General features: G+C 39.9%; 1 protein-coding gene across 3 annotated transcripts; it reads left to right on the forward strand.

Annotated features, from left to right (window-relative positions):
• The first annotated feature begins 279 nt into the window (after positions 1 to 279).
• dnmt3ba (DNA (cytosine-5-)-methyltransferase 3 beta, duplicate a) lies at positions 280 to 23,302 on the forward strand. Of its 3 annotated transcripts, none has more exons than XM_044352058.1 (26): positions 280 to 795; positions 2,573 to 2,707; positions 4,051 to 4,196; positions 8,440 to 8,605; positions 8,723 to 10,449; positions 10,555 to 10,681; positions 11,393 to 11,452; positions 11,704 to 11,750; positions 12,205 to 12,342; positions 14,387 to 14,449; positions 14,593 to 14,742; positions 15,676 to 15,783; positions 17,119 to 17,248; positions 17,575 to 17,691; positions 17,846 to 17,890; positions 17,991 to 18,070; positions 18,224 to 18,336; positions 18,548 to 18,731; positions 19,071 to 19,155; positions 19,277 to 19,422; positions 19,583 to 19,673; positions 19,788 to 19,936; positions 20,036 to 20,121; positions 20,242 to 20,311; positions 20,477 to 20,595; positions 21,515 to 23,302. In XM_044352058.1, the coding sequence occupies exons 2-26, from the start codon at positions 2,584 to 2,586 to the stop codon at positions 21,654 to 21,656; spliced, it is 4,413 nt and encodes a 1,470-aa protein (XP_044207993.1). In that variant the 5' UTR covers positions 280 to 795; positions 2,573 to 2,583; the 3' UTR covers positions 21,657 to 23,302. The 3 variants fall into 3 exon arrangements, with proteins under 3 accessions (XP_044207993.1, XP_044207992.1, XP_044207994.1); XM_044352057.1 differs by lacking the exon at positions 280 to 795 and adding an exon at positions 1,355 to 1,421; XM_044352059.1 differs by lacking the exons at positions 280 to 795; positions 12,205 to 12,342 and adding an exon at positions 1,355 to 1,421.
• Positions 23,303 to 23,487: the final 185 nt, after the last annotated feature.

Here is a 23,487-nt window from a genome sequence, read left to right on the forward strand (position 1 = left end):
ACGATTTCTAAATGGACGTTAGGCCAATTTTTTTCCATAGGATGTTAAAGTCATGAACCGCCCTGCTCTGACTCTGATTGGCTAGTACTCGTTACCTGCGTTGGTTGGGTTGGCTACGTTTAGGCATGAGGACTAAGATTGGTTAGGATCAGGGTAAGAATATCAGGGTAAACCAATCAGAGCAAGAGTAAGGCGAGTCACGACTTCGCCATCCTAGGACAAAAAAAATTGCGCACGATAGATGCTTGAGCGGTGGCAAGAACGGACGCTAACAAACCTACGCCCCCTACATTTCATCAAGGATACACCTTACCGGAAATTATGCTCTCCCTCGATTCTCCTTCGAAGCGAACTGCTTGTCGCCGCCATTGTTAATACCAGGGTAACAATAACCCAATATACAGGCCAAGATTTAATTGATGGAAACGTTTGTTTTGTTCCTGTTGCAGTTTACTTGACACAAGATTAGTCACTTTCAATTTTTAGCGTGAACGTTACTCACATTTTCCTGGGTCTTACATGTAGTACAGCAGGTGCTGTAATGGCTTCACTTGTGCCCTTACAATTTCACAAAATGGCCAAAGTATAGGCGCCATATTAGCTAAGCTTTTATCAACTTTTTCTTTCACCAATTTGACAATGCTACACATCACATCAAACCGCTAAAGTTTCAATATGCGATAAAGTTTTCTTTTGATCGACAGCCCTGTTGGGTCGCCATTACACGGTTACAACAGGCCTCGCAACCAAACGGCCAGCCGTTGAACCGAAACAACCGCCATTACTGCGGGTTATGTAAGCTGCATTTCATTGTAATTACAGCACAAAGACACGGGGTGTTCACGACTTAAAATTTGCTGTTTAGTGAGCCCGGCTGCCATGTTTTAGTAGTTAGCATGTACCATAACCGACACAGTTAACAGTTAACTAACAGTTAACTTCAATTTTAGTATCTTAACACAATATGCAGGCACATATGCAACGAAAGGAGGTTACGAATAACGTCTCCTCTCCTACACTAACTATTGAATGGTGTAGTTTTTAATCTCGATTATCTGTCACATATATAACTTATTGGATACCGATATAGCTAAACATTTCACGTTTGTAGCTATTTAATGTTACAGTGGTTACACCGAACGTTAACGTTTACTAACTATAGCAGCATAGTTTAGTGATATAACGTTAACGCCAGCAACCATAATTTTCGGCCAACTGGAAATCGGCGAGATATTGATTTTTTTAAAATTTCATTTATTTATTTATTATTTTTATTTTTGCTTTGGATGTGGCGCCACTAATATTTTGGCCCCAATGCGATCATGAGGTGGGCGTAAGTTCGTAAGCCTCGTCCAATCACGACGAGAAGGACGACACAAGGACGAGTCAGATCTTCCTGTACGTTGTCGGGGAACGACGGGGTAAGTCACCTATTATATATCATATACATTTACGTGTATAAAACAGCCACACATAACCTATTGTAACTTCCCCATGTAAAGCCGGTCTATGGATGATAAGCACAGGTTAAAATTACAGCCTTTATTGTTCTGTTTTGTTTCCAGTCTTCTTTTTGCCGGTTCTGTAATTACCCTCCGTATTCCCGTAGAGTCTGCTGATAAGCCCATTTGCAAACACGGGGATACTATCGGTGCATATCAGTTTTAGCCACTTTCTTAAATGTAAAACTTAAAAAAAGATCGTTCCCTGCATGTGAAATCAAGCTGTAGCTGCAGGACCGTGCATGTGATGTGAAATGTTGAAGACAAACCGTGTTTAATGAAATGAACATGCCGGTTGTCTGTGCAGTTACAGTACCACTTTTGTAGTGCATGGTATTGCATTGCTTCCATTGTATTGTAGTGCTTCCACTGTAATTAATGTAAGGATCTAATGTTAAGGCTCACGTTTCCTTGTCTGCATCTGGGACGTTCGCGGCAAAACATTGACAACGCGAGATTTCATTTACGCTTTCTATATATTGAGGGGAAGAGAGAGAGACAGCAGCAGCAGCAGCGTGGCTCCGGTATCCTGCAGCACTCAGTCCTGTGTTTTTTCGTGCATGCACGTCAAGAAAAACTGTCAGACGCAGTCGTGAAGGTGTCTGGCAGTCATGATTTGGTGTCACCAAATTTGATAGAAAGCCCTCAGCCTTTATCCTCCACAGTCAGTCAGACAATAGGAGATTTAGTACCCACCCACCCCCCACCACCCCCACCCAGTCATGGGGTAGGGGTCGACATGAGCTTTGGCAACACTGAGAGCTATGTTTTGTCAAAGAGTAGCAATATAGCAATTCCCTTTTGAAAAATGAATTTGTGCAAGGGGATATATCACTGACATGCATGCTACAAGCTGTTGATCATAGCATGTATGCTAGTACAGTATGAAGAGCAGACGGATCAGAGTAATGTTGTGATTTTATGTTTGGAATAGATGGCAATGTACAAATTATAGACCTAAATATGTGTAAACTACAACAAGACCTTTTCTTATTATCTAACCATTCATTCTTAATACTCCTCTGAATTTATTTTTAAAAAATGTGATTTTTTTCTGTTTTCTTTCGTAGAGAGCTGCAAGATGGCAAGTCCAGCGGTTGTGACACCAGACCCCTTCCTAGATAAAACCAGCCGCTTTCAACTGGTGACCTGGCTCAACAACCTGCTGAAGACAGACTTCAAAGATGTGCGGCAGATTGGTTCAGGTAAGTCATCAGTAGCAGACCTAAGGCTGTATTCAGACCAAATCAGGCAGTGCGGCGAAAACGCCAGTCTTCCCGTTTATTCGAATGGAGGTAGTGTGTTTTGACTGCAGCCGGTTTGGCCACTGCGGTGCCGCATCAGACTGAGCCAGAGTCAACTTTTGGAGAAACACAACCTGACGTCACTGTGGCTGAAGGCTGCGGTGGTCGATCACAACTGGAGATCAGACTGATCAGAGCTGTTAACTCTGCCATGAGGGAGCACAAGGATGTTACAAGGATGAGAGGAGGACATTTCTCTTCATTTGATATTGTAAAGTAAAGTTAGACTTTGCTGTCGTCTTCCCGACTCATTTTAAAAAAGACGAGAGAAAAAGAGAGAGAGAGCTGAGAGGACGAGAGAGAGCAGCTGTGGTCGAGCGAGCTAGAGAGTGAATGAAGAGAGGGAGCGCTGGTAGCGAGAAAGCCCGGTGAATCAGATACATAAACGTTATTTTCTGATTGTTCCACAGTGGTTACATTCTAGAGCACTAATAAACACGTCCACAGCCCCACACACTCCGCTCGACCCTGCGGCTGAACGCTGCACCGCCTGATTTGGTCTGAATACGGCCTAATTCCTCTTTTTCCACGGAGTTGGTTTAGCCTGCTTTAATTATGGCAAGCCATGAATGCACGTGTTTCCGCTGCTGCCTCACAGTAACGGTGTATGGCCCTATGTAGTAGTCTTGCGTCTCAAATCACGACATGTCTTCTGCTAAACTTATTTAAGTACTTGTTCTTGTAACCAAATCTTTGTGGTTTCAACTTTTAGATATCTTTTACTTTGTTAGCAGGGCTATATTTCAATAAAAATTGGTCAACACAACAAGCTATGCAAATATTCAGCACTATGTGGTCCACAGATCAGTCATAAAGGTGCAATAAATGCAAACAACTTGCTATGCAAAGATATAACGGAGTAATGGCGACCTGAGCAGTGAATGAAGTCACACGCCGGCTGTGTGTGTTCTTATCTGAACCTCTCTGTTCTTTGTTTTGGTAGCCAGTCCAGCTGCATGTGCATGTTTGTGTATGTGAGTCCCTCCGTGTCTTCCATGTCGGTTTCCACCATGGCGGCCGGGTCACAAACTTCTCTGTTTGGTCTGAGATCTTGGCGCTATAGTGCAGCATCTAGTGGCTGAATGTCATGTATTGCAACTTTAAATATTGTGGGAAGGAATATCACAAGCAGAAAAAGTCACAGTGAGCTTGAATGGCCATGTACATACAAGCACTCTTTCCTCCATTTGTCCTGGTTCAGGTAACAATTCCTGAATTGTTTTGATGTGTGTGTGATCCTACAGGTGCGTGTCAGTGTCAGCTCATGGACTGGGTTATCCCTGGCTCTGTTGACATGTCCAAGGTGAAATTTGATGCACAAGGTGAAGATGACTGTAAGCACAACTTCAGTCTCCTACATGAGGCCTTCAGCAAGAACGGTATCACAAAGGTATGCAGTTTTTCTCTAGAAGAGAAGCATGGCAATTTGTTTTTTTACTTCTGTTTTCTATGCTTGTTTTAGGAGCTAGTTATGTGTCGATGTCTGTCATTATCATAATGAATGTTATCTATCCAGCCATTACGAGGGAAATTTTTACTTACAGGAAGTATGCCAGTGTTTTTGCATGGTGGGGTTTATCAGATTGTGTGTTAATTATGATATGAAAATATTGTAGAGCTAAGAACAGTGACTTCCTGGAGTTGCCAATGGTTGCCTGGCGACTGCACAGTGATGGCAAAACTCCAGGAAGTCACTGCACCTGGTCAACAAATAGTTCTGTGCTATGCAACTCCCTGTATAACTACTGTGCTGCCCTCGGTGTATGTGCTGTATATAACTTGACAGACAGATAAACACCTTCCTAACGTCAGACTCTGAAGACAGTTTTCCCCTTGTCCTCAAGTTTGTTGACATTGCAAGGAAAGGTGAAACTAAAACACACAGAAAGCATTATCAACACTATGCTTGCTTTTAACATGTACAGATATACACAATATATAAATAAACCAACTCAATCTTTAGTATGAATTAAAGCTGCAAGCAGCGATGAACGGGCCCTCGCACCTTCATGCTTGTTGGGTTGCACTGCAGTCAAAGGGTTTTATTGCGGTTATGTAGATGTGTTCAGGCCTGGACTATTATCGAACATTGCAAGAAGGAGATAAATATCACTTCATGCGTCCACTATGAGGCGCTAGAGAACACCCACTAATTATACAACATGTTCCTGTATATCATGTTTAGACCACACCATGTAAATTCCATGTAAATCGGATGATGTTTGTCATATAAAGCTGACTTCCTGTTGTCAGGTGTTGTAGGTGGCACTATGACTCAATATTGACATGTTGATGTGTTCAGGCCTGGACTCTTATCAAGCATGAGAAATTTGGTGCAGGTTGGACGATGTACATTGAAGTTACAACAACTTCCTGTTTCACGGCCAAATTTGAAGTTGGCCAGGCTCAATCTCTAGGAGAAGTTTGTTAACGCCTACTAATGGCAAAAATTTGCGAAGTAAATTCAAAATGGCTGACTTCCTTTTGGACTTAGGGTATGACTCCAAGAGGCTTTTATGTGTGTCTGGACTTGATACATGTGCCTACCAAATTTCGTTCATCTACGTCAAATTTAAAAATGGGGGCTTTGACTTAGAAATCTTCTAGGGGGCGCCCTTGAGCCATATTGCCACACTCAAACAAGTTTCATGAGTTTTCAAGCACATTTAACCCCTCAAAAATGCGATTCTTCTGGACAAAAAAAAAAAATAATTCCCTCAAATACAATAGGGCCTTTACACCGTTAGATGCTCTAATTAAATCCCCTTGTTTTTTACTGTTACAGGTTTTAAGTGTCTCTTGTATATTTAACTTCAAATGTAATATAGGGCATCATATTTTATCATGTAATCAATTATCTGTTCATTTATTTATTTGTATTTATTCTTATATGAACTTCCAATGGCCTAGGAGCATTTGCATTAGTCATTAGCAGTAGTAACTCAGTAGATTTCTAGCATCAAACTTCACAGAATGTAACATTGTCCCAAAAATAATGATCTCCGATTGATCGTAGATAACAATAAAACAATAAAACAATCAGGACATACCATGATGCTTCCATAAGATGTATGCAGATGTTCCTGGATTAGCTCAGAGTAGAAACGTGCCTCTCTTTGTGAGCTCATTTACTTCCTGATTGGTCACATCACGTAACTACATAACTACGCAACTCCGTCACTACCCATCACTGACGTGCTGTGATTCTTAAAGTGACCACAAAGAAATACAGAAAAAATACTTTAGAAAACAGAAATAAGACTTCTAACATATTAACTTAGTTTTAACGAAACAACCACAAATAGTCATTTTAACATTCAGTCTTCTCATCTCACTCTACTGTGTACACAGGTATTTCCCAAAATGTTGAATTACAATTACAGATAATTAAGAAAGAACTTAAGATTCCAAACTATTCACGGGGAAGTTTACATTGAATCACTGACTTCATCTGCCTTCTAGGCTATGAAAGCACAAGAATGTGCAGTGTTACCTGTGGAACAAGTAGATTCCCGTGGGGGCGATGTGAACTAGGGTTGGTGGGGGATTTGTACACTAGAAGACTTTAAAAAGACTTTAAAAAGACTTAAGTCTGATCACCTCTCACATCTAAAAACAATGTGTCAAAAGTCACTGAGTTTAGTTACAGACTAAGATTTTGCAAAGACTGGGGATCTTGCAGGGTCTAGACTACAACTAAATTCATTTTGAGATTATTTCCCATCCTGCTCCTGGTGAAATTTACAAACAGAAACTTCCCTCGTGTGTTCAGTGGTTTGTTCTGAAAAATCAGCCAAAAAGAAAATGTAAATTAATTAATTAATTCAGTTATTACTGAGCAACAACAACTGTGAAGAGAAACAACAGACACTACACACTTACTGTTCCTGTTATTAACTCATTTTCATTTAACACATCACATTTCAAAAGGTGTCATCCTGTACTTGAACAATGCCTTAAATTTCCAGGTTTTCCAGAATGGAGGGAAAACTAGGTATTTTTACAACATTAAAACAGCTACACAGTTTATACAGCTGCCTACAGAAACCCCGCAAACTGCATGAAATACATTAGAAACAGCAGCAGCCTGGACAGTTATACAAAGGCAGAAAGTCACAGGTTTAACTCCTCCAACTGGCCTGAAACCATGTGTGAAAAAGCAGTAAATGCACTGCAGACAAACAGCAGCTGACAGACAGGGGAGGTCATATTATGAGCTTTAAAGTTTCATTAGGAATGTAGTTTAAAAACACGTAAACAAAAGGCAACCATTTACAGCGTACCAACAAATAACAGCAGTCAACATCAGACAACCTTGTCATACTTTAGCTGTTACCTAGTTTTTGTGCGGTGGTGACAAAATGTTAAAAATATACATAGCAGTTTGAAATAAACTGAGGCAACTGTGCTCTCCGGGGAAAATATTACGCCAATAACTCTTTATGAAATATGACATATTAACAATTCCTTACATGTCCGCAAAAACACATAACTCTAGAAACACAAGGTAAAATGTGTTGACAGTCTTCTTGTCAATTCAGCATCAATATAATCCATAAAGTTAAACTGTAATTTGCATACAAACCTTACATTTTGGATTATTTTTGCCTCAACTCGCTCCCACCCTCCGTTGGGTAGCTGCACTATTCTAGTGGGAGAAGACGGGAGGAATGAGAGGAGAACCATTTAAAAAATTTAAGATTTCTCACTAAAATACGTGACGGTGAATTAACACTATTAATTCACCATATTTGCTATAGTAACTACCCAGCTTGCTGCTTAATGTTTGTTGCTCGGAAGAGCCAAAAACCTCCTATAATCCTAAACGTGTTTGATTTTTAACGGAGCGTCAAGATGAGAAAAAGACTAACTTCAGACAGCTCGCACTGAGTTTTATGACCACCTTAAAGATGATTGTTTTGGTTTTTCTGTGGGGTTTTTGGCATGGTGGCAAAGATTTTGGCTTGGTGGCCCACCACAGCAAAATGTTACCAGCAGAAACACTGATGTGCATTTAAGTATAGGTGTAATTAGGGACTGAGCCCAAAAGCCCTAAGGACGAGGACCCTATTGTTTTTCGTGTGTTTGTTTCTTTCCTTCTTTCTTTCTTTCTTTCTTTCTTTCTTTCTTTCTTTCTTTCTTTCTTTCTTTCTTTATTATTACGGGACATCACACCTAAATTTGACCCCCTTAACATGCTCAAAAATTCACCAAATTTGGCACGCACATCAGGTCTGGTGAATAATTTGATAAAATGTAAAAATTAACCCCTAAAGTGCCAAAATGTGCTCTCTAGCGCCACCTATGTACTAATTGAAATTCAATTGAATGGGCCCAAAACTTGTATAATTTTGATGACACAGGTGTGAGCAAGACAGACATGTCTCACTCTGCAGGAAATTCTCATCCTGTCAATCAAACTTTCAAAATAAAAGCACAACACACTTGTAAGAAATACCCCTCATTTTTAAAAAGCAAAATGATCTGATCCCGACGGACCAGAGTTCGAGGTCCCGACCAATGCTGCTTGCACCTTTAATTATTTCAGTCCCTGTACCAAATGTATCCATGTTGTTCACTGTGTGAAGTCAGATTCATTTTAAAACTGTCATGTCTTCTTTGTTTTGATTTAGACGATTCCAGTTGAGGAGCTCATAAATGGGGATTTTAAAAGCAACTTTGAGATCCTGAAGTGGTTCAAAGCTTTCTACGTGGCAAATGTGAAAACTGAGGAATACGACCCTGTGAAAGCTCGGGACAGCCATGATATCAGCCCTATTCTGGCATCTCCCCAATCATGTAAATATAACATAGCATTTTCTTTCATTGTGACAATAAAACATAGCAGTGCATGGGTTTCATTTACCAGATTTACAGCAGTTGTGCAGTCGTAATTTTGCTCTTTTACTTTGTCAGGGAAGCCTAAATTGGAATCAGGCACTGAAGAGAACGGCACTGTGACAACGACAAAATACATTTACACTGAAGAGTGGAAGAATACTTTTGACTGGGCTGAAAGAAGTACTCTTGGAGAGAGCTATACCTACTGCCGCATTTGTGACAGAAACCTGAGCACTCTTCATAAAGGCTTTATTGACCTCAAGCGACATGTGGAAACAAAAATACACATGAAAAGGGCTAAAATCGCCAAGAGTGTTCGCCTACAAAGCCAACGCTCTGAGCCGCTTCCCTGTAGCAACGCAGCTATCCGTTTTATTCACAAACACTTTAAGCATGGCTCCAGTGATGGCGGGCAGGTGTCTAGTTATTTTGCACGCTGTAAACTGGGGTTGCAGTACCCCAAAGATATTACATCTGTTTGCCAACATACTCCTTACTGCGTATACATTTATGAAGGGGTAACACTGGGCAAGGATGAGACTGCCTCTGTGTTGCTTGTTGGGTTTTTTGATGTCGAAGCCTCCAAGCACCGCATCCGATTTCTGGATGCTCTTCAGTCTCCAGCAGATAATGGAGGAGATCAAACGGCGGCGGCAGTGGTGGAAACCTTGAAGAAATTTGAGTTACCCACGGATAATCTTGTCACTGTTTATTCTGACAGTAAAAGTGCAGCCTCACAGCAGATCTGCTCACAGCTCAGGGAGCTCAACCCGAACATAGTAGCCTTAGGGGGGCTGTACAACATTGGTGATGCTGCTTGCCATGCTGGGGTTAAAAGACTCTCCAACCAGGCTCAAGAGTTGATGGTAGACATCCATGCCCACTACTCCTCCTGCTCTACCAAGAATGACAACCTCAAGGCTCTTTTTGACTCAGATATCACTGGAGAAAATGCATCATTTCCTCTCAACACCAGCTGCCTTAATTTTTGCCAGTTAGTCACAAAAATCTTAGAAATATGGACAGATCTTATATTGTACTTTAGCTCTTGTGACAAGGAAGATGACAAAGCCAAGTTAATCTGCTCCCAGCTGCAGGATCCCAAAGTCAGGGCAACATTTATGTTCCTGGAGCAGGCCCTAAAGCCTCTGCACAATTTCCAAAGGCATATGCAGATACACGAGGGAGCTGCCCGAGCTGATTTGCCGCTCATCCTAGAAGAAGCCAGTAGCCTGCTGTGGACCTACACCTCCTCCTTCCTTCATCCTGAAGCTGCTGTTCGCTTCCTCAAAGAACGTGATGCCCAAATCCTTAATAACAAGAAATTCCACCTGTCAAGCTCTGAACTCAGTCTGGGTGGGAAAGCTGCAGAAGACTTCCTGAACGAGTCTAAAGCTGCAGAAGTGCTGCCACATTTACAAGAGGAGGTGTTGCCGTTCTATATAGCGCTCGCAGGTAGCATTGCAGAAGAGCTGCCTCTAAGTGAGGAGGTGCTAAGAGGCTTGGCTCAGCTGCTGAACCCCCAGAGCAGGCTGAAAGTAACAGGGGAAGCAGTAGGAGAGCTTGGCATTACATTGGGAATCTGCAGCTCCCCTGAGGAGGTCAAGCAGCTCACTAGTGAATTCGTTGAGTATCAGCTGGCTGAGGAGGGAGAAAAGGAAAAGTCAGCAGTAGTTTCACTGGAGAAACACTGGGCCAACGTACTGAAGGAAACCAAACCAACCTCAATCCTCAGGAAGCTTGTTTTTACCCTGTTGTGCCTCCCCTGCCCTCCACTTGATGCTCAGCTGGTGTTTTCTCAGGTACATAAATGGAAGAGTTGTATCAAAATCTTTTGTCTGTCTTTGTGCTTAGTTTTTGTGTGTTTTAATTCATTTATTTCATATATGTTCTGCTTCCTTTCTAAGGCCTTGGAGAATGGTGATGCCACATTGTCTGACAGTGAAGCCTTAACAGAAAGCGAGAGTGACGTCACGTCGGACAGCACTCTCTCCGACAGCATCAGCAACAAGGAGTCCTCAATTAAGACTGAAGGTAAGAAGAAGATAGTCCATAGGTAGTGCAATTAAGTAAAATGTGCATGTAAATTAATTTAATCATCTGATAATATAAACCATATTTCATAAGATAATGATAATGATTCTTATGGTGTATGTGTAAAAGACTTTAAACCTGCAGTGTCGAACTTTTGCATATAAATGAACGTCAGTTACATTCAAGCAGTTGCCAAACGAGTTCACACAATGCTGATTAAGCCTATCGCTGCCAGATAAATCTCTCTGTATTTCACAGTATAAGGATTTTTTATATCTCATGTCTGGGGCAACATTCCTGTGCTGGGCGTTTGGCCGTTTTATCGTGTGGCTGTTCTAGACTTTCCAAATGTTATCAGACCGAATGGATCAAATTCTGATAGTGAAACGAGTCATCTCATTTAGTCTCTAGCCCGCTCGACCAGAGTAGCTCTCTCTCTCCCTCTTTTTCTCTTGTCTTTGTTAAAATGAGTCGGGAAGCCGACAGAAAAGTCTAACTTTATTTTTAACGTTATCAAACAAAGAGAAATGTCCTCTCCTTGTCCTGGTAACGTCTTTGTACTCCGGCGATCACAGCCAAGTGCCCCTCATTACTCTCACTGCCAGAAGGGGGAGACAAAAGTCCTGCACGCAAGCTGCTTTAAGCAGAAGTGTATAAAAAGTCCATACACTGGATCCTACATGTTATCCACACTTTTATCTTATTTTCTAGGATTCAATGGCCTTGATGTGACCTTGAAGCCATGTAAAGTACGCCTTACAAAATTAAATGGTAAGAAACAGTTTTTCAATGTGTCATTATTGAAGTGTAATTTTACCTGTAAGGTATACTGAGTGAAAGTTAAATTAAGTAAATCTTACTGTAATTTATTAGCTGAGAAAAGAAAAACAAGAAATATTTTGTGTTGTGCACCATATTTGGCTTCCTTTTATCCTCCAGATTTTTAGGATGTCAGAATGCAGTTATCATGTCTCTGATTTCAACACTAAAAATACTAAAATACTTTGTGTTTCCTTCCAAAGATCCAAAGAGTTATCATTATGAAGAGAATGGATCCTTATTGAAAGAGGTAACACTTTTTCTTTTCTGATCTTCTGCTGCTTCTTAATCTACTAGATCTACATAGAAAATAAGCAACTTGATTTAAAAAAAAGTCAGATTTGTAATGACAAATAGGACTTTATTGTTCTGAATTTAAAAACAATGTCTGTTATTTCACCATAAATACCGGCAGCTGCACTTGACAGCAGTTTCTAGGGAAATTTAATTTTTTGCATCCATATTTGTATATCGTTTAAAATTCAAAGTTGCTGCTTTTGTAAAATAAACCTTCCTTTCTTTAATCCCTCTGACCTTACCAACAGTCTTTTATCCTTTACTTACTTCTTTATTCTCGTTATCTGGCCAATATAATTACTGCTGATGATGAGGTGCAGTTTGCCTGTATATGAAGGCGTGTGTGCGTTTTTTGGTGTACATTTGCATGATATTTGAGTGTGTAATGAGAGTGTGTTGTCTCTCAGGGGACCATTAGGGGAGGTTTTGGCTGGGAAAGCAGCTTGCGCCAGACGCCACAGGCCCGTACAGTGTTTCAGGCTGGCCGTAGCACCTGGTGCAAACCCATAGCTCTTGATAAGGGTCCGGAGTCCCGAGATGAGGTGGTAGGTATACTCAAGTATACTACCAGGGTCATGACAGCCCTCTCTGCCCTCTGTAATGCCAGCATAACAAAAACAAACGTAGTGGTTTACCCTACAACATGTAAGCATCCTGCACAATGACTAAGGTTGGGGCTTGACAGCATTTAATCAAATCTATTTAGGTTTAGCATCAACAATTTCAAATTACAAAAGCTTGAGGACTCTAAAGAATGAAATTTAAAGAAGTAAAAGATAGATTACACATTTGCTGTTTAGTTAAAGATACTCTGTGGAGTTTCTGACCAAAGGCAGAGAAGAAGTTGACTGAAGGCTAGTAAACACGGATGTGGGGCTACAACTAAGAATTAATTTCTTGATCAATCATTTAAAATTGAAATCATTTCTTAGAGTCTCTTGTCATATATGATAAAGAAAAACAGAAAATATTTTCATATGAGAAGCCGGTACTAATACTTGGTATTTTTGCTCGATAAATGACTGAAATGATTATTCGATTATCAAAATAGTTGCCAGTTAATTTTCTGTCAGTTGACTATTCAGATAGCCAAATCGATTAATTACTGCAGCTCCTTCTGGATGTAAACAGTGCAGGATTTAAATACACTTTTATAGTGTCCTGGCAATGAGTAGGCGAAGTCATTATCCAGAGCTAGACAGCTAACAGTTAGCTAACAGTCTGCAGTCATCCGATAAACTAATGACTTAACTTTTCACATGTTAAATAAAGATCCACATTTACTGTAAAACAACAAAAAAGCACAAAATGCAAACACAAATCAGAATCTGAACAATATTCATTAAGCTGACATAACTATGTAAGAAACAAAAAAAATGCTGTGTCATGAGCTAAGCAGGTTAGCTAACAGGTTGCAGCTATGCTAGCCAGCTGTTAAGTCACCTTTAGACCGAATCTGCAACAAAACAAATACACAGCAAATATATCATGCATATAGTGTAAAGAAATTGCTAACACAAAATACTCACGGATAAATAGTGTCCAAGGCAACAATGTTGAAGATAAATAGCAGTAGCAGATGCTGGCACATGTGCTCTCTACTCCGTCCTGTTAGCTCTGAAGGAAATTCCCTGTCGTATAACTACTTCTGTTGAATGACCAGTAGGGGTCACTGCAGAACTCAAAAACTACTTGCTACTACTTGGCAGAATAACGTTTGTTAAACCTCAAGGATACACACCTTGCGTTTGTGATACAAGAAAACTCCATACATACATGTAAATTACTATAATATACTATAAAAGATTCAGTTACTGGGAATCCGCGTCCATGTAGCATCCATTTTGTTTTATCTCACCGACTCCAGCTCGACCATTACATTCCTCAGAATAAGTGTCCTGTCAGCAACACACTTCCTGTGGAACTGAAATTGATTGATTCATTGATTTATTTCCCTTTTCATTGTTCTATTAAAAAGTTCACAACAGATAAACAGAGATTTGTGTGATTTCTACAGTTGCTTGTGGACATTATGCTTCATTAAACACGGCGGAGAAAACAAAATAGATTCAAAGCGTGAGCGGTCCCATAGTGATGCATGTGATTCAGAGTCGGTGTTGATTGTTAAATTTGATTAAATGGAAGAAAATCTGTTCTGTGACACGGGTGAGTTCTGAGTTAACAAATAAAAACATGAAAACAGATTCAGCTATTGGAGTCCAAACCACGTCTTAACACACCTTCATTTCAGATTTTGCATTGGCTTTGTTCACCTGGAAATAAGGCAGGAGTAGGAAAATACATCCTGCCAAGCATAATGCTGGCTCCTATGTTTAAAATTAGATTTATAGTCATATATTACAGTGTATTATGCTGCTTTGAACAAAGCGAATCCTCACATTTAAACATTGATGAAGGGCTCCGTTGCTTCTTGGTTTTAACACATTGTCTTCTCCTTGTCACCTGAAATTAAAAACATAAAAAAATCAAGACGTAAGTGATTGGTTTTTACTTAAACTTACTATTGCAGACAACTGGATTAATGTCTCCTCCTAAATCCCTTTAAACCTTTGACGTCTTTGTCCTCAGGAGGAAGAGACATCACCATCCAGTAAACCCACACCAAGAGGACGACGGAAACATGCCTACCAGGTATGTTACAGTTACAGGAATAATCCCACAATACAATTTTCTCCAAGTCTGCTAATTAAACACGTCGTAGGAAATATCTCTGTTAGACTTTTAGCTTTTATATGAACATTTTGTTTTCAGTCATCACTGCTTTTTCTCTGCAGGACGGTAAAGGGTTTCTGACAGGAGAGCTGGTGTGGGGGAAAGTGAAGGGGTTTTCCTGGTGGCCTGGGATGGTGATGCCGTGGAAAACCAAGTCAGCTCCTCCGGGTATGCGGAGGGTGGAGTGGTTCGGCGACGGGATGTTCTCAGAGGTTCGTAGCACAATGTTTGAATGTTTGTTTTAGGTATGTAGTCTGCTGGTCTACTGGTCGATTAGTTGGTCGATATGCTCTCGTCCGACTAAATTCTCATTGGTCGAATAATCTCTGTGTTATTTTCTTAAGGAGAAAAGTGTTACATCAACAACTTTCCAGGAGTAATCCATTATTTCCTGCGGCGGGAGGGACAGACTAACAAATAAGCTTTGAAAACGGGGGTGTATTCAAAACACTCCCGTTGTTTTCACAACTTTGAACTCGCCCAACCTAATGGAGACTGCTGGATCTAACTGTACCCAACGTTTACTGAACGTTTACTGAATCTGTGTTTCTCCATAATGACATAACGAGAACCCCCGCCAGGCCAAAAAAAATGTTTTTTAATATTTGATATGGAAATCGATAGCGTTTGGGAGTTTCTGTGCAGCGCTGTTGCGGTACTTGACTCTACCTCTGTCGTTGCCTGGGAAACCACTGGTAGCGTGGCTCCGTTAAGGAGTATGTTTGCGTAGCGAGTGGGAGAGAGCGAGGGGCAGATAAATGATGGTGGATGCGAGCGGGGCAGAGGAAAAGATCAGTAGTAAGTTGTCAGTCTGGCAGTAAATGTACAGTACAGACTACAGTGTGTCAGTAAATAAATCCTAAAAAGTCATGTCTGTTGTTTCCCAAAATGCTGGAAAAGTAAAAGGGGGTTAGCTCCAAAGTTAGCAACAATGGGCTAGCATAACCCGAAGACACAAAACAGAGAAATACAGAACAGAGAAATGTGTGACTGCCGAGTTTACTGTGCACTCTGTCCCGTTACACCCCCCCCCCCCCATCTTTGTTTGACTACAGCCCTAGTTTGTTTTGATATTTATGTACTCGAGCTGCAGGAACATTTTTCTGAACTAATGATTTTCACATCATCATTGCCATCTGTTGCAGATCTATATGGAGGGTCTGCTGCCATTTAGTACCTTTACAAAGTGCTTCTGCAGAAACTCCTTCGCCAGCCTGCCTCTCTATAAGGAGGCCATCTTCCAGATCATCGAGGTAAAAGACCAAAACTGTCATACAATCAGTATTTTGTATGTTTTTGCTGTTTGTGTCTTACACTTCCTGTTTTTCCTCGCTCACCACTATATCACTGCACAATGTTGTACCACATTGTTGAATGCAGAATTTGTCAATGCTCAAACTCGGGAAACTACAACTAAATGACCGTCATGACATTGGTTCTGTAACTTTGTGTGGTGCTTCTTCTGACAAGGGTATTGTCAACTCAAAGAATAGAGGATGAAGTTGGTTCTCACCAGTAGTGACCTTGTAATTCAGAGTGATCATTTTTACCAAGTTTTTTCTTGATTATAGTGAAGAAGTCCCAGATTCCTTCAGACAATTCCCCTCTGTCTTCTTTCTACTGGGATTTTATTAGTTTCAGATTAATTGATTATTATGATATAACAGGTTATTTGGACCTTTAAAACATCATATTTATGACCATTCAGCTTTTTCCATCATTCCACCTATTCAAATATAAAATCTTAGTCCATATCTCACTGTTATCACGTCTTACGTTGTGTCAAAGGCAATTGCAGTGCTATCAAGTTGTATTCACATTATTGTGTAAAAACAACCCTTTTGCGTGTGCCTCCTCCGTTACTGTGAAAGCTCAAATTTGTCGAACTTTGACCTGAGCTGCACTGACCATTGTGGGTGCAGCTAATCGCTGTTGATCACAGCTTGAACTGAAAGGTGGACGAAAATTAATTATTTTTGTTTCTGTATTTCCAGAACTGTACAGTAACAAATTGGCCTCATACCAAAACCAGACAAAAAAGATTTTTGCTCAGTGAAATAGTGATAGTGAGTATGACAGTCCTGGATGGGCAGTTACTGGACAGCTACTAGGCTTTATTGTTACTAAACACTGTTTGAGTCTCTGAAATGTAGCTTCCAACATTAACATTATAGCTTATACTTTTTTGTTTTTTTCCAAAAGTCAGTCCGCCAGCTAATCAGTGAGCTGAGTGAGCAACACAAGACCATTTTAGCTGTAATGTGAATATTCCTTCAAAGCGTCATAAACCTTGAAACTAATAAGTGAAGTGGAAATTTGGCTACAGCATCAGCGGTTTGCTGATTGGGACCAAACTGTGAACAAACTTTTTTTTATGACAAATAATTTAACAACTGATGGAAATAATAATGAAACAATATGCTATTTCCCAACACTGTTTACCTTTCAAACCATTGAGTGACAGAACCAATGTCATTTTTGCTAACATGTTTTTGTTTGATGGTGTCAAGCAGATTGTTCATAGTCGCTTGAAGAATGTGTTAACTCAGTGGCTGGAAATATTTCACTAACACACCTGTAACTTGCAGCTGGCAGGCGAGCGTTGTGCGAAGTCTTTTGCTGCGGCTGAAGGAAACAAAGAAAAAGAGCTCAAGCTGATGCTTGACTGGGCCTTTGAAGGATTTCTGCCTACAGGACCGGAGGGATTCATACCTCTTGGTACTTGCACATTTATAAGTCCACCAGAAATGAATAGCTCCTTTCAACACACCATCCTTTATGTCCAAATATTTTATTTAATATTTATAATCAAATGCAGCATATTATGGTAATTTTTCTTCATGTCTGATTCATAGAAAGCTTGAGAATATAGAGTGGTTCAGACAGTGTTGCTATATGTATTAGTACTTTAGAAGTGAACTAAGAATTAACTGATTAAGAATAAACTGTCAGTTTATACTTGTGTCCGTCTGGCTCTATCAGTAATTTCACAACTCGTGTTTTTTGCATAAAATTTGTCTTGATTCCATCTTTTTCTGGTTCAGATTCTGCTGTACATGCTGACTCCTCCGACTCCGCCCCGTCCGAGTACCAGCCCCCAGCAAAAAGGAAATATGTTTTTAAAAATAAGGCCAACGCTTCCATCGTCACCTGCAGCAGAGGTACGTATCGCTTTTGTTGGAAGTCCATAAAAATAACAACAAACTGGAATGAGAGTAAAAAATTTGAGGAAGCTACTAGATTCAGTCATAAGCTTTGTTATTATCATCATTTCGTTTCCCTTTGTGTGATCTGTTTTAATGTTTTCCTTCACAGAATCGATAATAGAAAAGCTCAAGGAGAAGGGAAGAAAAATCGAAGGTAAGTTTTGTGTGAGAGTATTGAAGAAGTTTGTGATTTAAAATCCTCTTTGATGTAACTATAACAATCTCAGTTCTAAAGTAAATGTGTGTTATTTCAGATTTTTGTTTGTCTTGTGGCACATCTGAGATTGAAGTGCAGCACCCGTTGTTTGAAGGTGGTCTTTGTCTAAAATGCAAGGTAATCTAATAATCTAATGATCTGATCTCTGTCTACTGTATGTGGTCTGCTTTTCCTCATTCCACTCCAGTTTGTAAACGTCTAACCTCCATCTGAAAACCAGCGACTATTAACATCCCAAATGCCGCAAAACTACCTTTTCACTGTTTACAGGAGAACTTCACAGAGACCCTGTATCGCTACGATGAAGATGGCTACCAGTCGTACTGCACAGTGTGCTGCGCAGGCTTAGAGGTCATTCTGTGTGGCAATGCCAGTTGCTGCAGGTAAACACTGCTCAGGTGTTATTTCTGGCCAGTTTATTGATATTTATTGTTTATCATCCATCAGTGTGACCATACTTGGGTTTTTTTTTTAATATATTTTGAATTATGACACACAACCTTAGCCATCGATATGATTGTCGTCAGATAGACTGCGACCACTCATTTTCATTTATATGTTTTCTGGATGTTTGTGTGTGTCTGTCGCTCCCAGATGTTTCTGTAAGGACTGTCTGGACATCCTGGTGGGTCCGGGAACCTTTGACAAGCTGAAAGACGTCGATCCCTGGAGCTGCTACATGTGCAAACCGTCACAGTGTGAAGGAAACCTCAAACTCAGACCAGACTGGAGCGTTAAGGTCCAAGACTTCTTTGTCAACAACAGTGCCATGGAGTTTGTAAGTACAACACTTTGCTGTCTCAATACGCATTAGTTACACCTGTCGACATCCAGTGTGATCTAATACGACAGTTCTGCACTAAATCCAAACATTGGTAAACTTGTCATGTTCGGTGTTTGTAGAGACTCTCAGAGAGGTGTGTACGGGCCCAGAGAATGAATCCAGATGACTTTGATGATCCCTTGACAAATACCAGTTTATGACCAAAATACCTGATAAACTAATTAACAAAACAAATTGAGCAGCAGCTGGTACAACAGGCTGCATGTACATAACCAGTGCTGTAACTGGTGTGGTGGCTTCTGTTTACCTGTGATTTTATTTCCTTTATCACAGGAGCCTCACAGAGTTTATCCCTCCATCCCTGCCGATAAGCGCAGACCAATCAAGGTGCTCTCGCTGTTTGATGGTATTGCAACAGGTAAGTTCATCCCGACAGTCATCTTCAGTCAGACAATCACCTGAACCAAAAGTACAATGAGAAGACAGTAATGGAGATCGTGTGAATAACTTGCTCTTAACCAACTGTATCATCGTGACAGGATACCTGGTGCTCAGAGATTTGGGCTTCAAGATTGAGCGCTACATCGCTTCAGAAATCTGTGAGGATTCGATCACCGTGGGGATGGTCAAGCACGATGGAAAGATAGAATACGTCAATGACGTTCGCACCATCACGAGGAAACATGTGAGTGCGAGCTGAGAAAGATTTCTCATTTCTCAACCCCCTGAAAAATAATCTGAACTCACCTTCAGCTCTGTCGTCAATTTCTGTGAGCTTGGCACATCAAAAATGACTGAAAACGATATAAAAATATGAACTTACACTCTGGAGTCATGTGTTACAGCTGGCTGAATGGGGTCCCTTTGATCTTCTGATTGGAGGCAGTCCGTGTAACGACCTGTCGATGGTCAACCCTCTTCGGAAAGGATTATTTGGTATGCAGCTTCCAAATATCTGAACAGTTAACAAGTAGTTGCTGATCAAATGCATGTTCTACACACATAAACTCTTCATTGACAACTGTTTGTTTTTCTTGTTTTGTCCTGCAGAGGGCACTGGAAGGCTCTTTTTCGAGTACTACCGCATATTGACCTTGTTGAAGCCGAAGGAGGACGACGACCGTCCCTTTTTCTGGTTGTTTGAGAACGTGGTTTTCATGAGCGCCAATGATAAATCAGATATCTGTAGATTCCTTGAGGTGATTATACTGTGTGTTATTTCTGGTGAAAGCTTCCTTTCAACCCAACAGACTGCTTTAAGTCTTATTGCTCATTATTTTCCATCCCTTTTTTTTCAGTGTAATCCAATTCTTATCGATGCAGTGAAAGTCAGTCCTGCTCACAGAGCGCGCTACTTCTGGGGAAACCTCCCTGGCATGAACAGGTACATACTAATGCACATGTCGTATCATTTCTTTCCTGCGTATTCTCGAGCTAAAAGACAAAGATTCACTTCCTGAAGAAACTTAAATTACATTGCATGCCCGTCCACCTTTCTCTTCAGACCTCTCGCTACATCTCTAGATGACAAAGTGGCTCTCCAGGATTGTTTGGAAGTCGGACGCAAGGCGAAGGTATGATCAGTGTTTTTTGTTGTCACATAATGTTTAGTTTGCAGTTTAAAAGAATGAGTGCCTCCATTCTCCATGTGACCAGGAAGGCTGGGTTAACTGATCTCCCCAGAAATGATTCCTAAAAAGGCAAAAATGCCCTGATTCTGATGTTTTCTCTTCCTACAGTTTGATAAAGTCCGCACCATAACAACAAAGTCAAACTCCATAAGGCAGGGGAAGATGGGGCCGCTACCCGTCTGCATGAACGGCAAAGATGACTACCTATGGTGCACCGAAATGGAACAGTAAGCAATTAACATTTAAACATATTGTTTATATGCAAAGCTTTAATCTCAAGTTTAGTATGTAGATGTTAGATAAAGCATTTTTTTAAATCTCCAAAAGTTGTACTTTATAGATTGCAAAGCACCTGAACGAGAAACAAGAAGACAGCAAAGGTCAACTGTTCCAGGCAGCAGAGTAAAACTCCCTCGTTCATTCATTCAATACTTCCTGTATAATAGACCCTCGGTAGTTTACTCTTTAATGAGCAGTAGATGGACATTTTGGACACCAGATAATCATTGTTTGGTGTCATCACTGATGTTGTTGTTTCGCACGACTGTAACTTTCACTTCTATGAAATGCAACACACTGCATCATGGGATTGTTGTTTGAGAGTAGTGTACCTGCTGTTGACACTTTCTTTTTTGTTGTTCCAGTATTGACGGCTCTATATAATCGATAAAATACACACTCATAATTTTGATACTATGGCAGAGTATAAATGTAGTACACTGCAGAGTAAATATGGAGTGATTTCGGACACTAATTTTCAAAACAACTGTACTCCATGTTACTCGTCAGATCCGCTCTGCAAATCAAAAGTTAAAAAAAAAGCTTTCGCACTCTTTTGGATGTCTCAGAAATCTCTCTTTTTATTAACTAAAAAAAAGCTAAAAGTGGTTAATATGTTTACCATAAACACACAATCTCCCCGTTTGATTCCAGGACCCTTACTCTCTTGCTGTCTGTATACTCTGTCGCTAGCTAAAAAAAAGGCAAAATGTACCTTAAAAAAAGAAGAAAGTTGAGCTAAATGCTGACACTTTTTGTAAATATAGAAATTCCACTCTGTTTTTTTTTGTTGTTTTTTTTTTAGCACATTTCAGGTAATTGGATGTTTTGTATCTTAAAAGTTTTGCATGTGGTTGACTCTTTTAGGATCTTTGGCTTCCCCAAACACTACACAGATGTGAACAACATGGGCCGGATGCAGAGGCAGAAAGTCTTGGGTCGCTCCTGGAGTGTCCCTGTTATTCGTCACCTCTTCGCCCCACTGAAGGACTATTTTGAATGTGAATAGTAACTGTGAGGAAGGTCTTTATATCAGAGCTGCAGCGGTAAATCCACCGCTGTATCCTGCCCTGCATTACTAAGTAGTTTAAGCTCTCCTGTCTCTTTCTGAAAGACCTAATTTAACATTCACTATTTTGACTTTGAGAAATGTTTGCCTTCAATCCTCTGAGATGTCTGTCATCCATGATCCACTATCACCAGCGAGCAACTGACACTTTTCAGGTTTCCTTCATCGTGGACGAGGTTTCCTTTGATGAACGACGGTGCTGTGATCAAACAGTAAGAACGCGGGCCTGTCTCTCGAAGCGAGATTAGTGGGTCACCCAGCTATCTTTGGGCTTTACTCGGGTTTTCCGGGATCACAGAGCTGGCTCACTGTTAACACGGTTAGATCACTATATGCTCTAGGACTAACGTGCTTCAGTCAGACAGAATCAAAACCTGTTAACAAGCCCACCGACTAACCAATCAGATCACTGGAGTTTACAACGACATGACAAGAGAGAACAATAGAGACATTTTAAACGATAATTATATCATGTTTGCACAACTAGATGTTCAATCTGGGTTTAAAACTGAATTTTAGGTAAACAGACGGATTTTTAACCACACTGACGACCCGATAAATAGCCTCATATCATTCATTTATACTCATATCCAGAATCACCAGTATTCAGTTCCAGTGAAACCAGGTAAACCAGAGAGAGCCGTCAGATCTGGCTTCAAGACACAGGCCCTCTACCTCAGGTCTCTACCTCAACACTGGTTAATTGGTTAAAAAAATCAGCAGTTACACTTTTTTTATCCTGTATTTAATTCATAAATATGAAAAATGTTAACTTTGTTTTCTTATAATCTGTATTTTATATTTTTTTATAATCTTTTTTTTTTATTTTTTTATTGTGATATAATTATGTTCATCGTTAGCTATGTTGAATTTTTATCTTTTTTACCTCCTATGTGAAAAGTTTTAGATAATTAATCAACCAGCCTTTTCTTCTTTTACTCAGTTTACTAAAACGTTTTTATCCAAATGAAATTATTTTTTTATTTTATTATTAATCTCACTATGGTGCACCAGTAATTTTGTCCAAAATTACCTCACTGGGTTCGCATTTGTGCTATAACATGTTATCTATTTCAAGGACTGTTATTTATACATGACCAAAAAAATATTTTGTGTCGGCTTATTGAGGCCAAACTCATATGACTGTTATCAATATTTCAACTGGAGTGTTTTAAATATGACTGTAATTAAGTCGTCAGTTACTGTAAACTTTCATTACAATACCGCAGAGGTCAGACTTCAGCATTATTCACAGCGTCTTCCGATGAAGGAGCTGTGTGCTTTAAAGGACCGTAACAGTGGTTTTGCATGTTTGATCCCTTTTTCAATAAGAGAGCGTGAAAACATTATAAACAAGACGAGCCGACCGTATTTCACAGCGTCCTTCGAGACACGTCGCTTTGTTAAAATACAAAAGTTAAAAGACCTTTATCATTATGACCATGGTCTTCCTCAGGGTCAAACAATAATATGCACAGAAAAATGAATACTGTAAGAACACGTTTCAATCACGTGAGAATTTGTGCAGCCATTTTAATTAAAAATAATAGTTTTTTTTTAATTATTAAAGAAATAATGAAAAAGGAGCACAAAATTTAAAAAAGTTGAAGAAAAAAGCAAATAATAATAATGATTGAAAAAAATAATCTGCATTATTTTAATTTAAAAAGATAAGAATAAATCATGAATAAATAAATAAAGGATGAGAGACCAGAACCTGTTTAAATTCATTTTTATAGAGTGAGAAACAGATGGTAAATGGCTGTTTAAC

This window comes from Thunnus albacares, chromosome 5 (genome assembly GCF_914725855.1).
Source record: "Thunnus albacares chromosome 5, fThuAlb1.1, whole genome shotgun sequence".
Classification (NCBI taxonomy): domain Eukaryota; kingdom Metazoa; phylum Chordata; class Actinopteri; order Scombriformes; family Scombridae; genus Thunnus; species Thunnus albacares.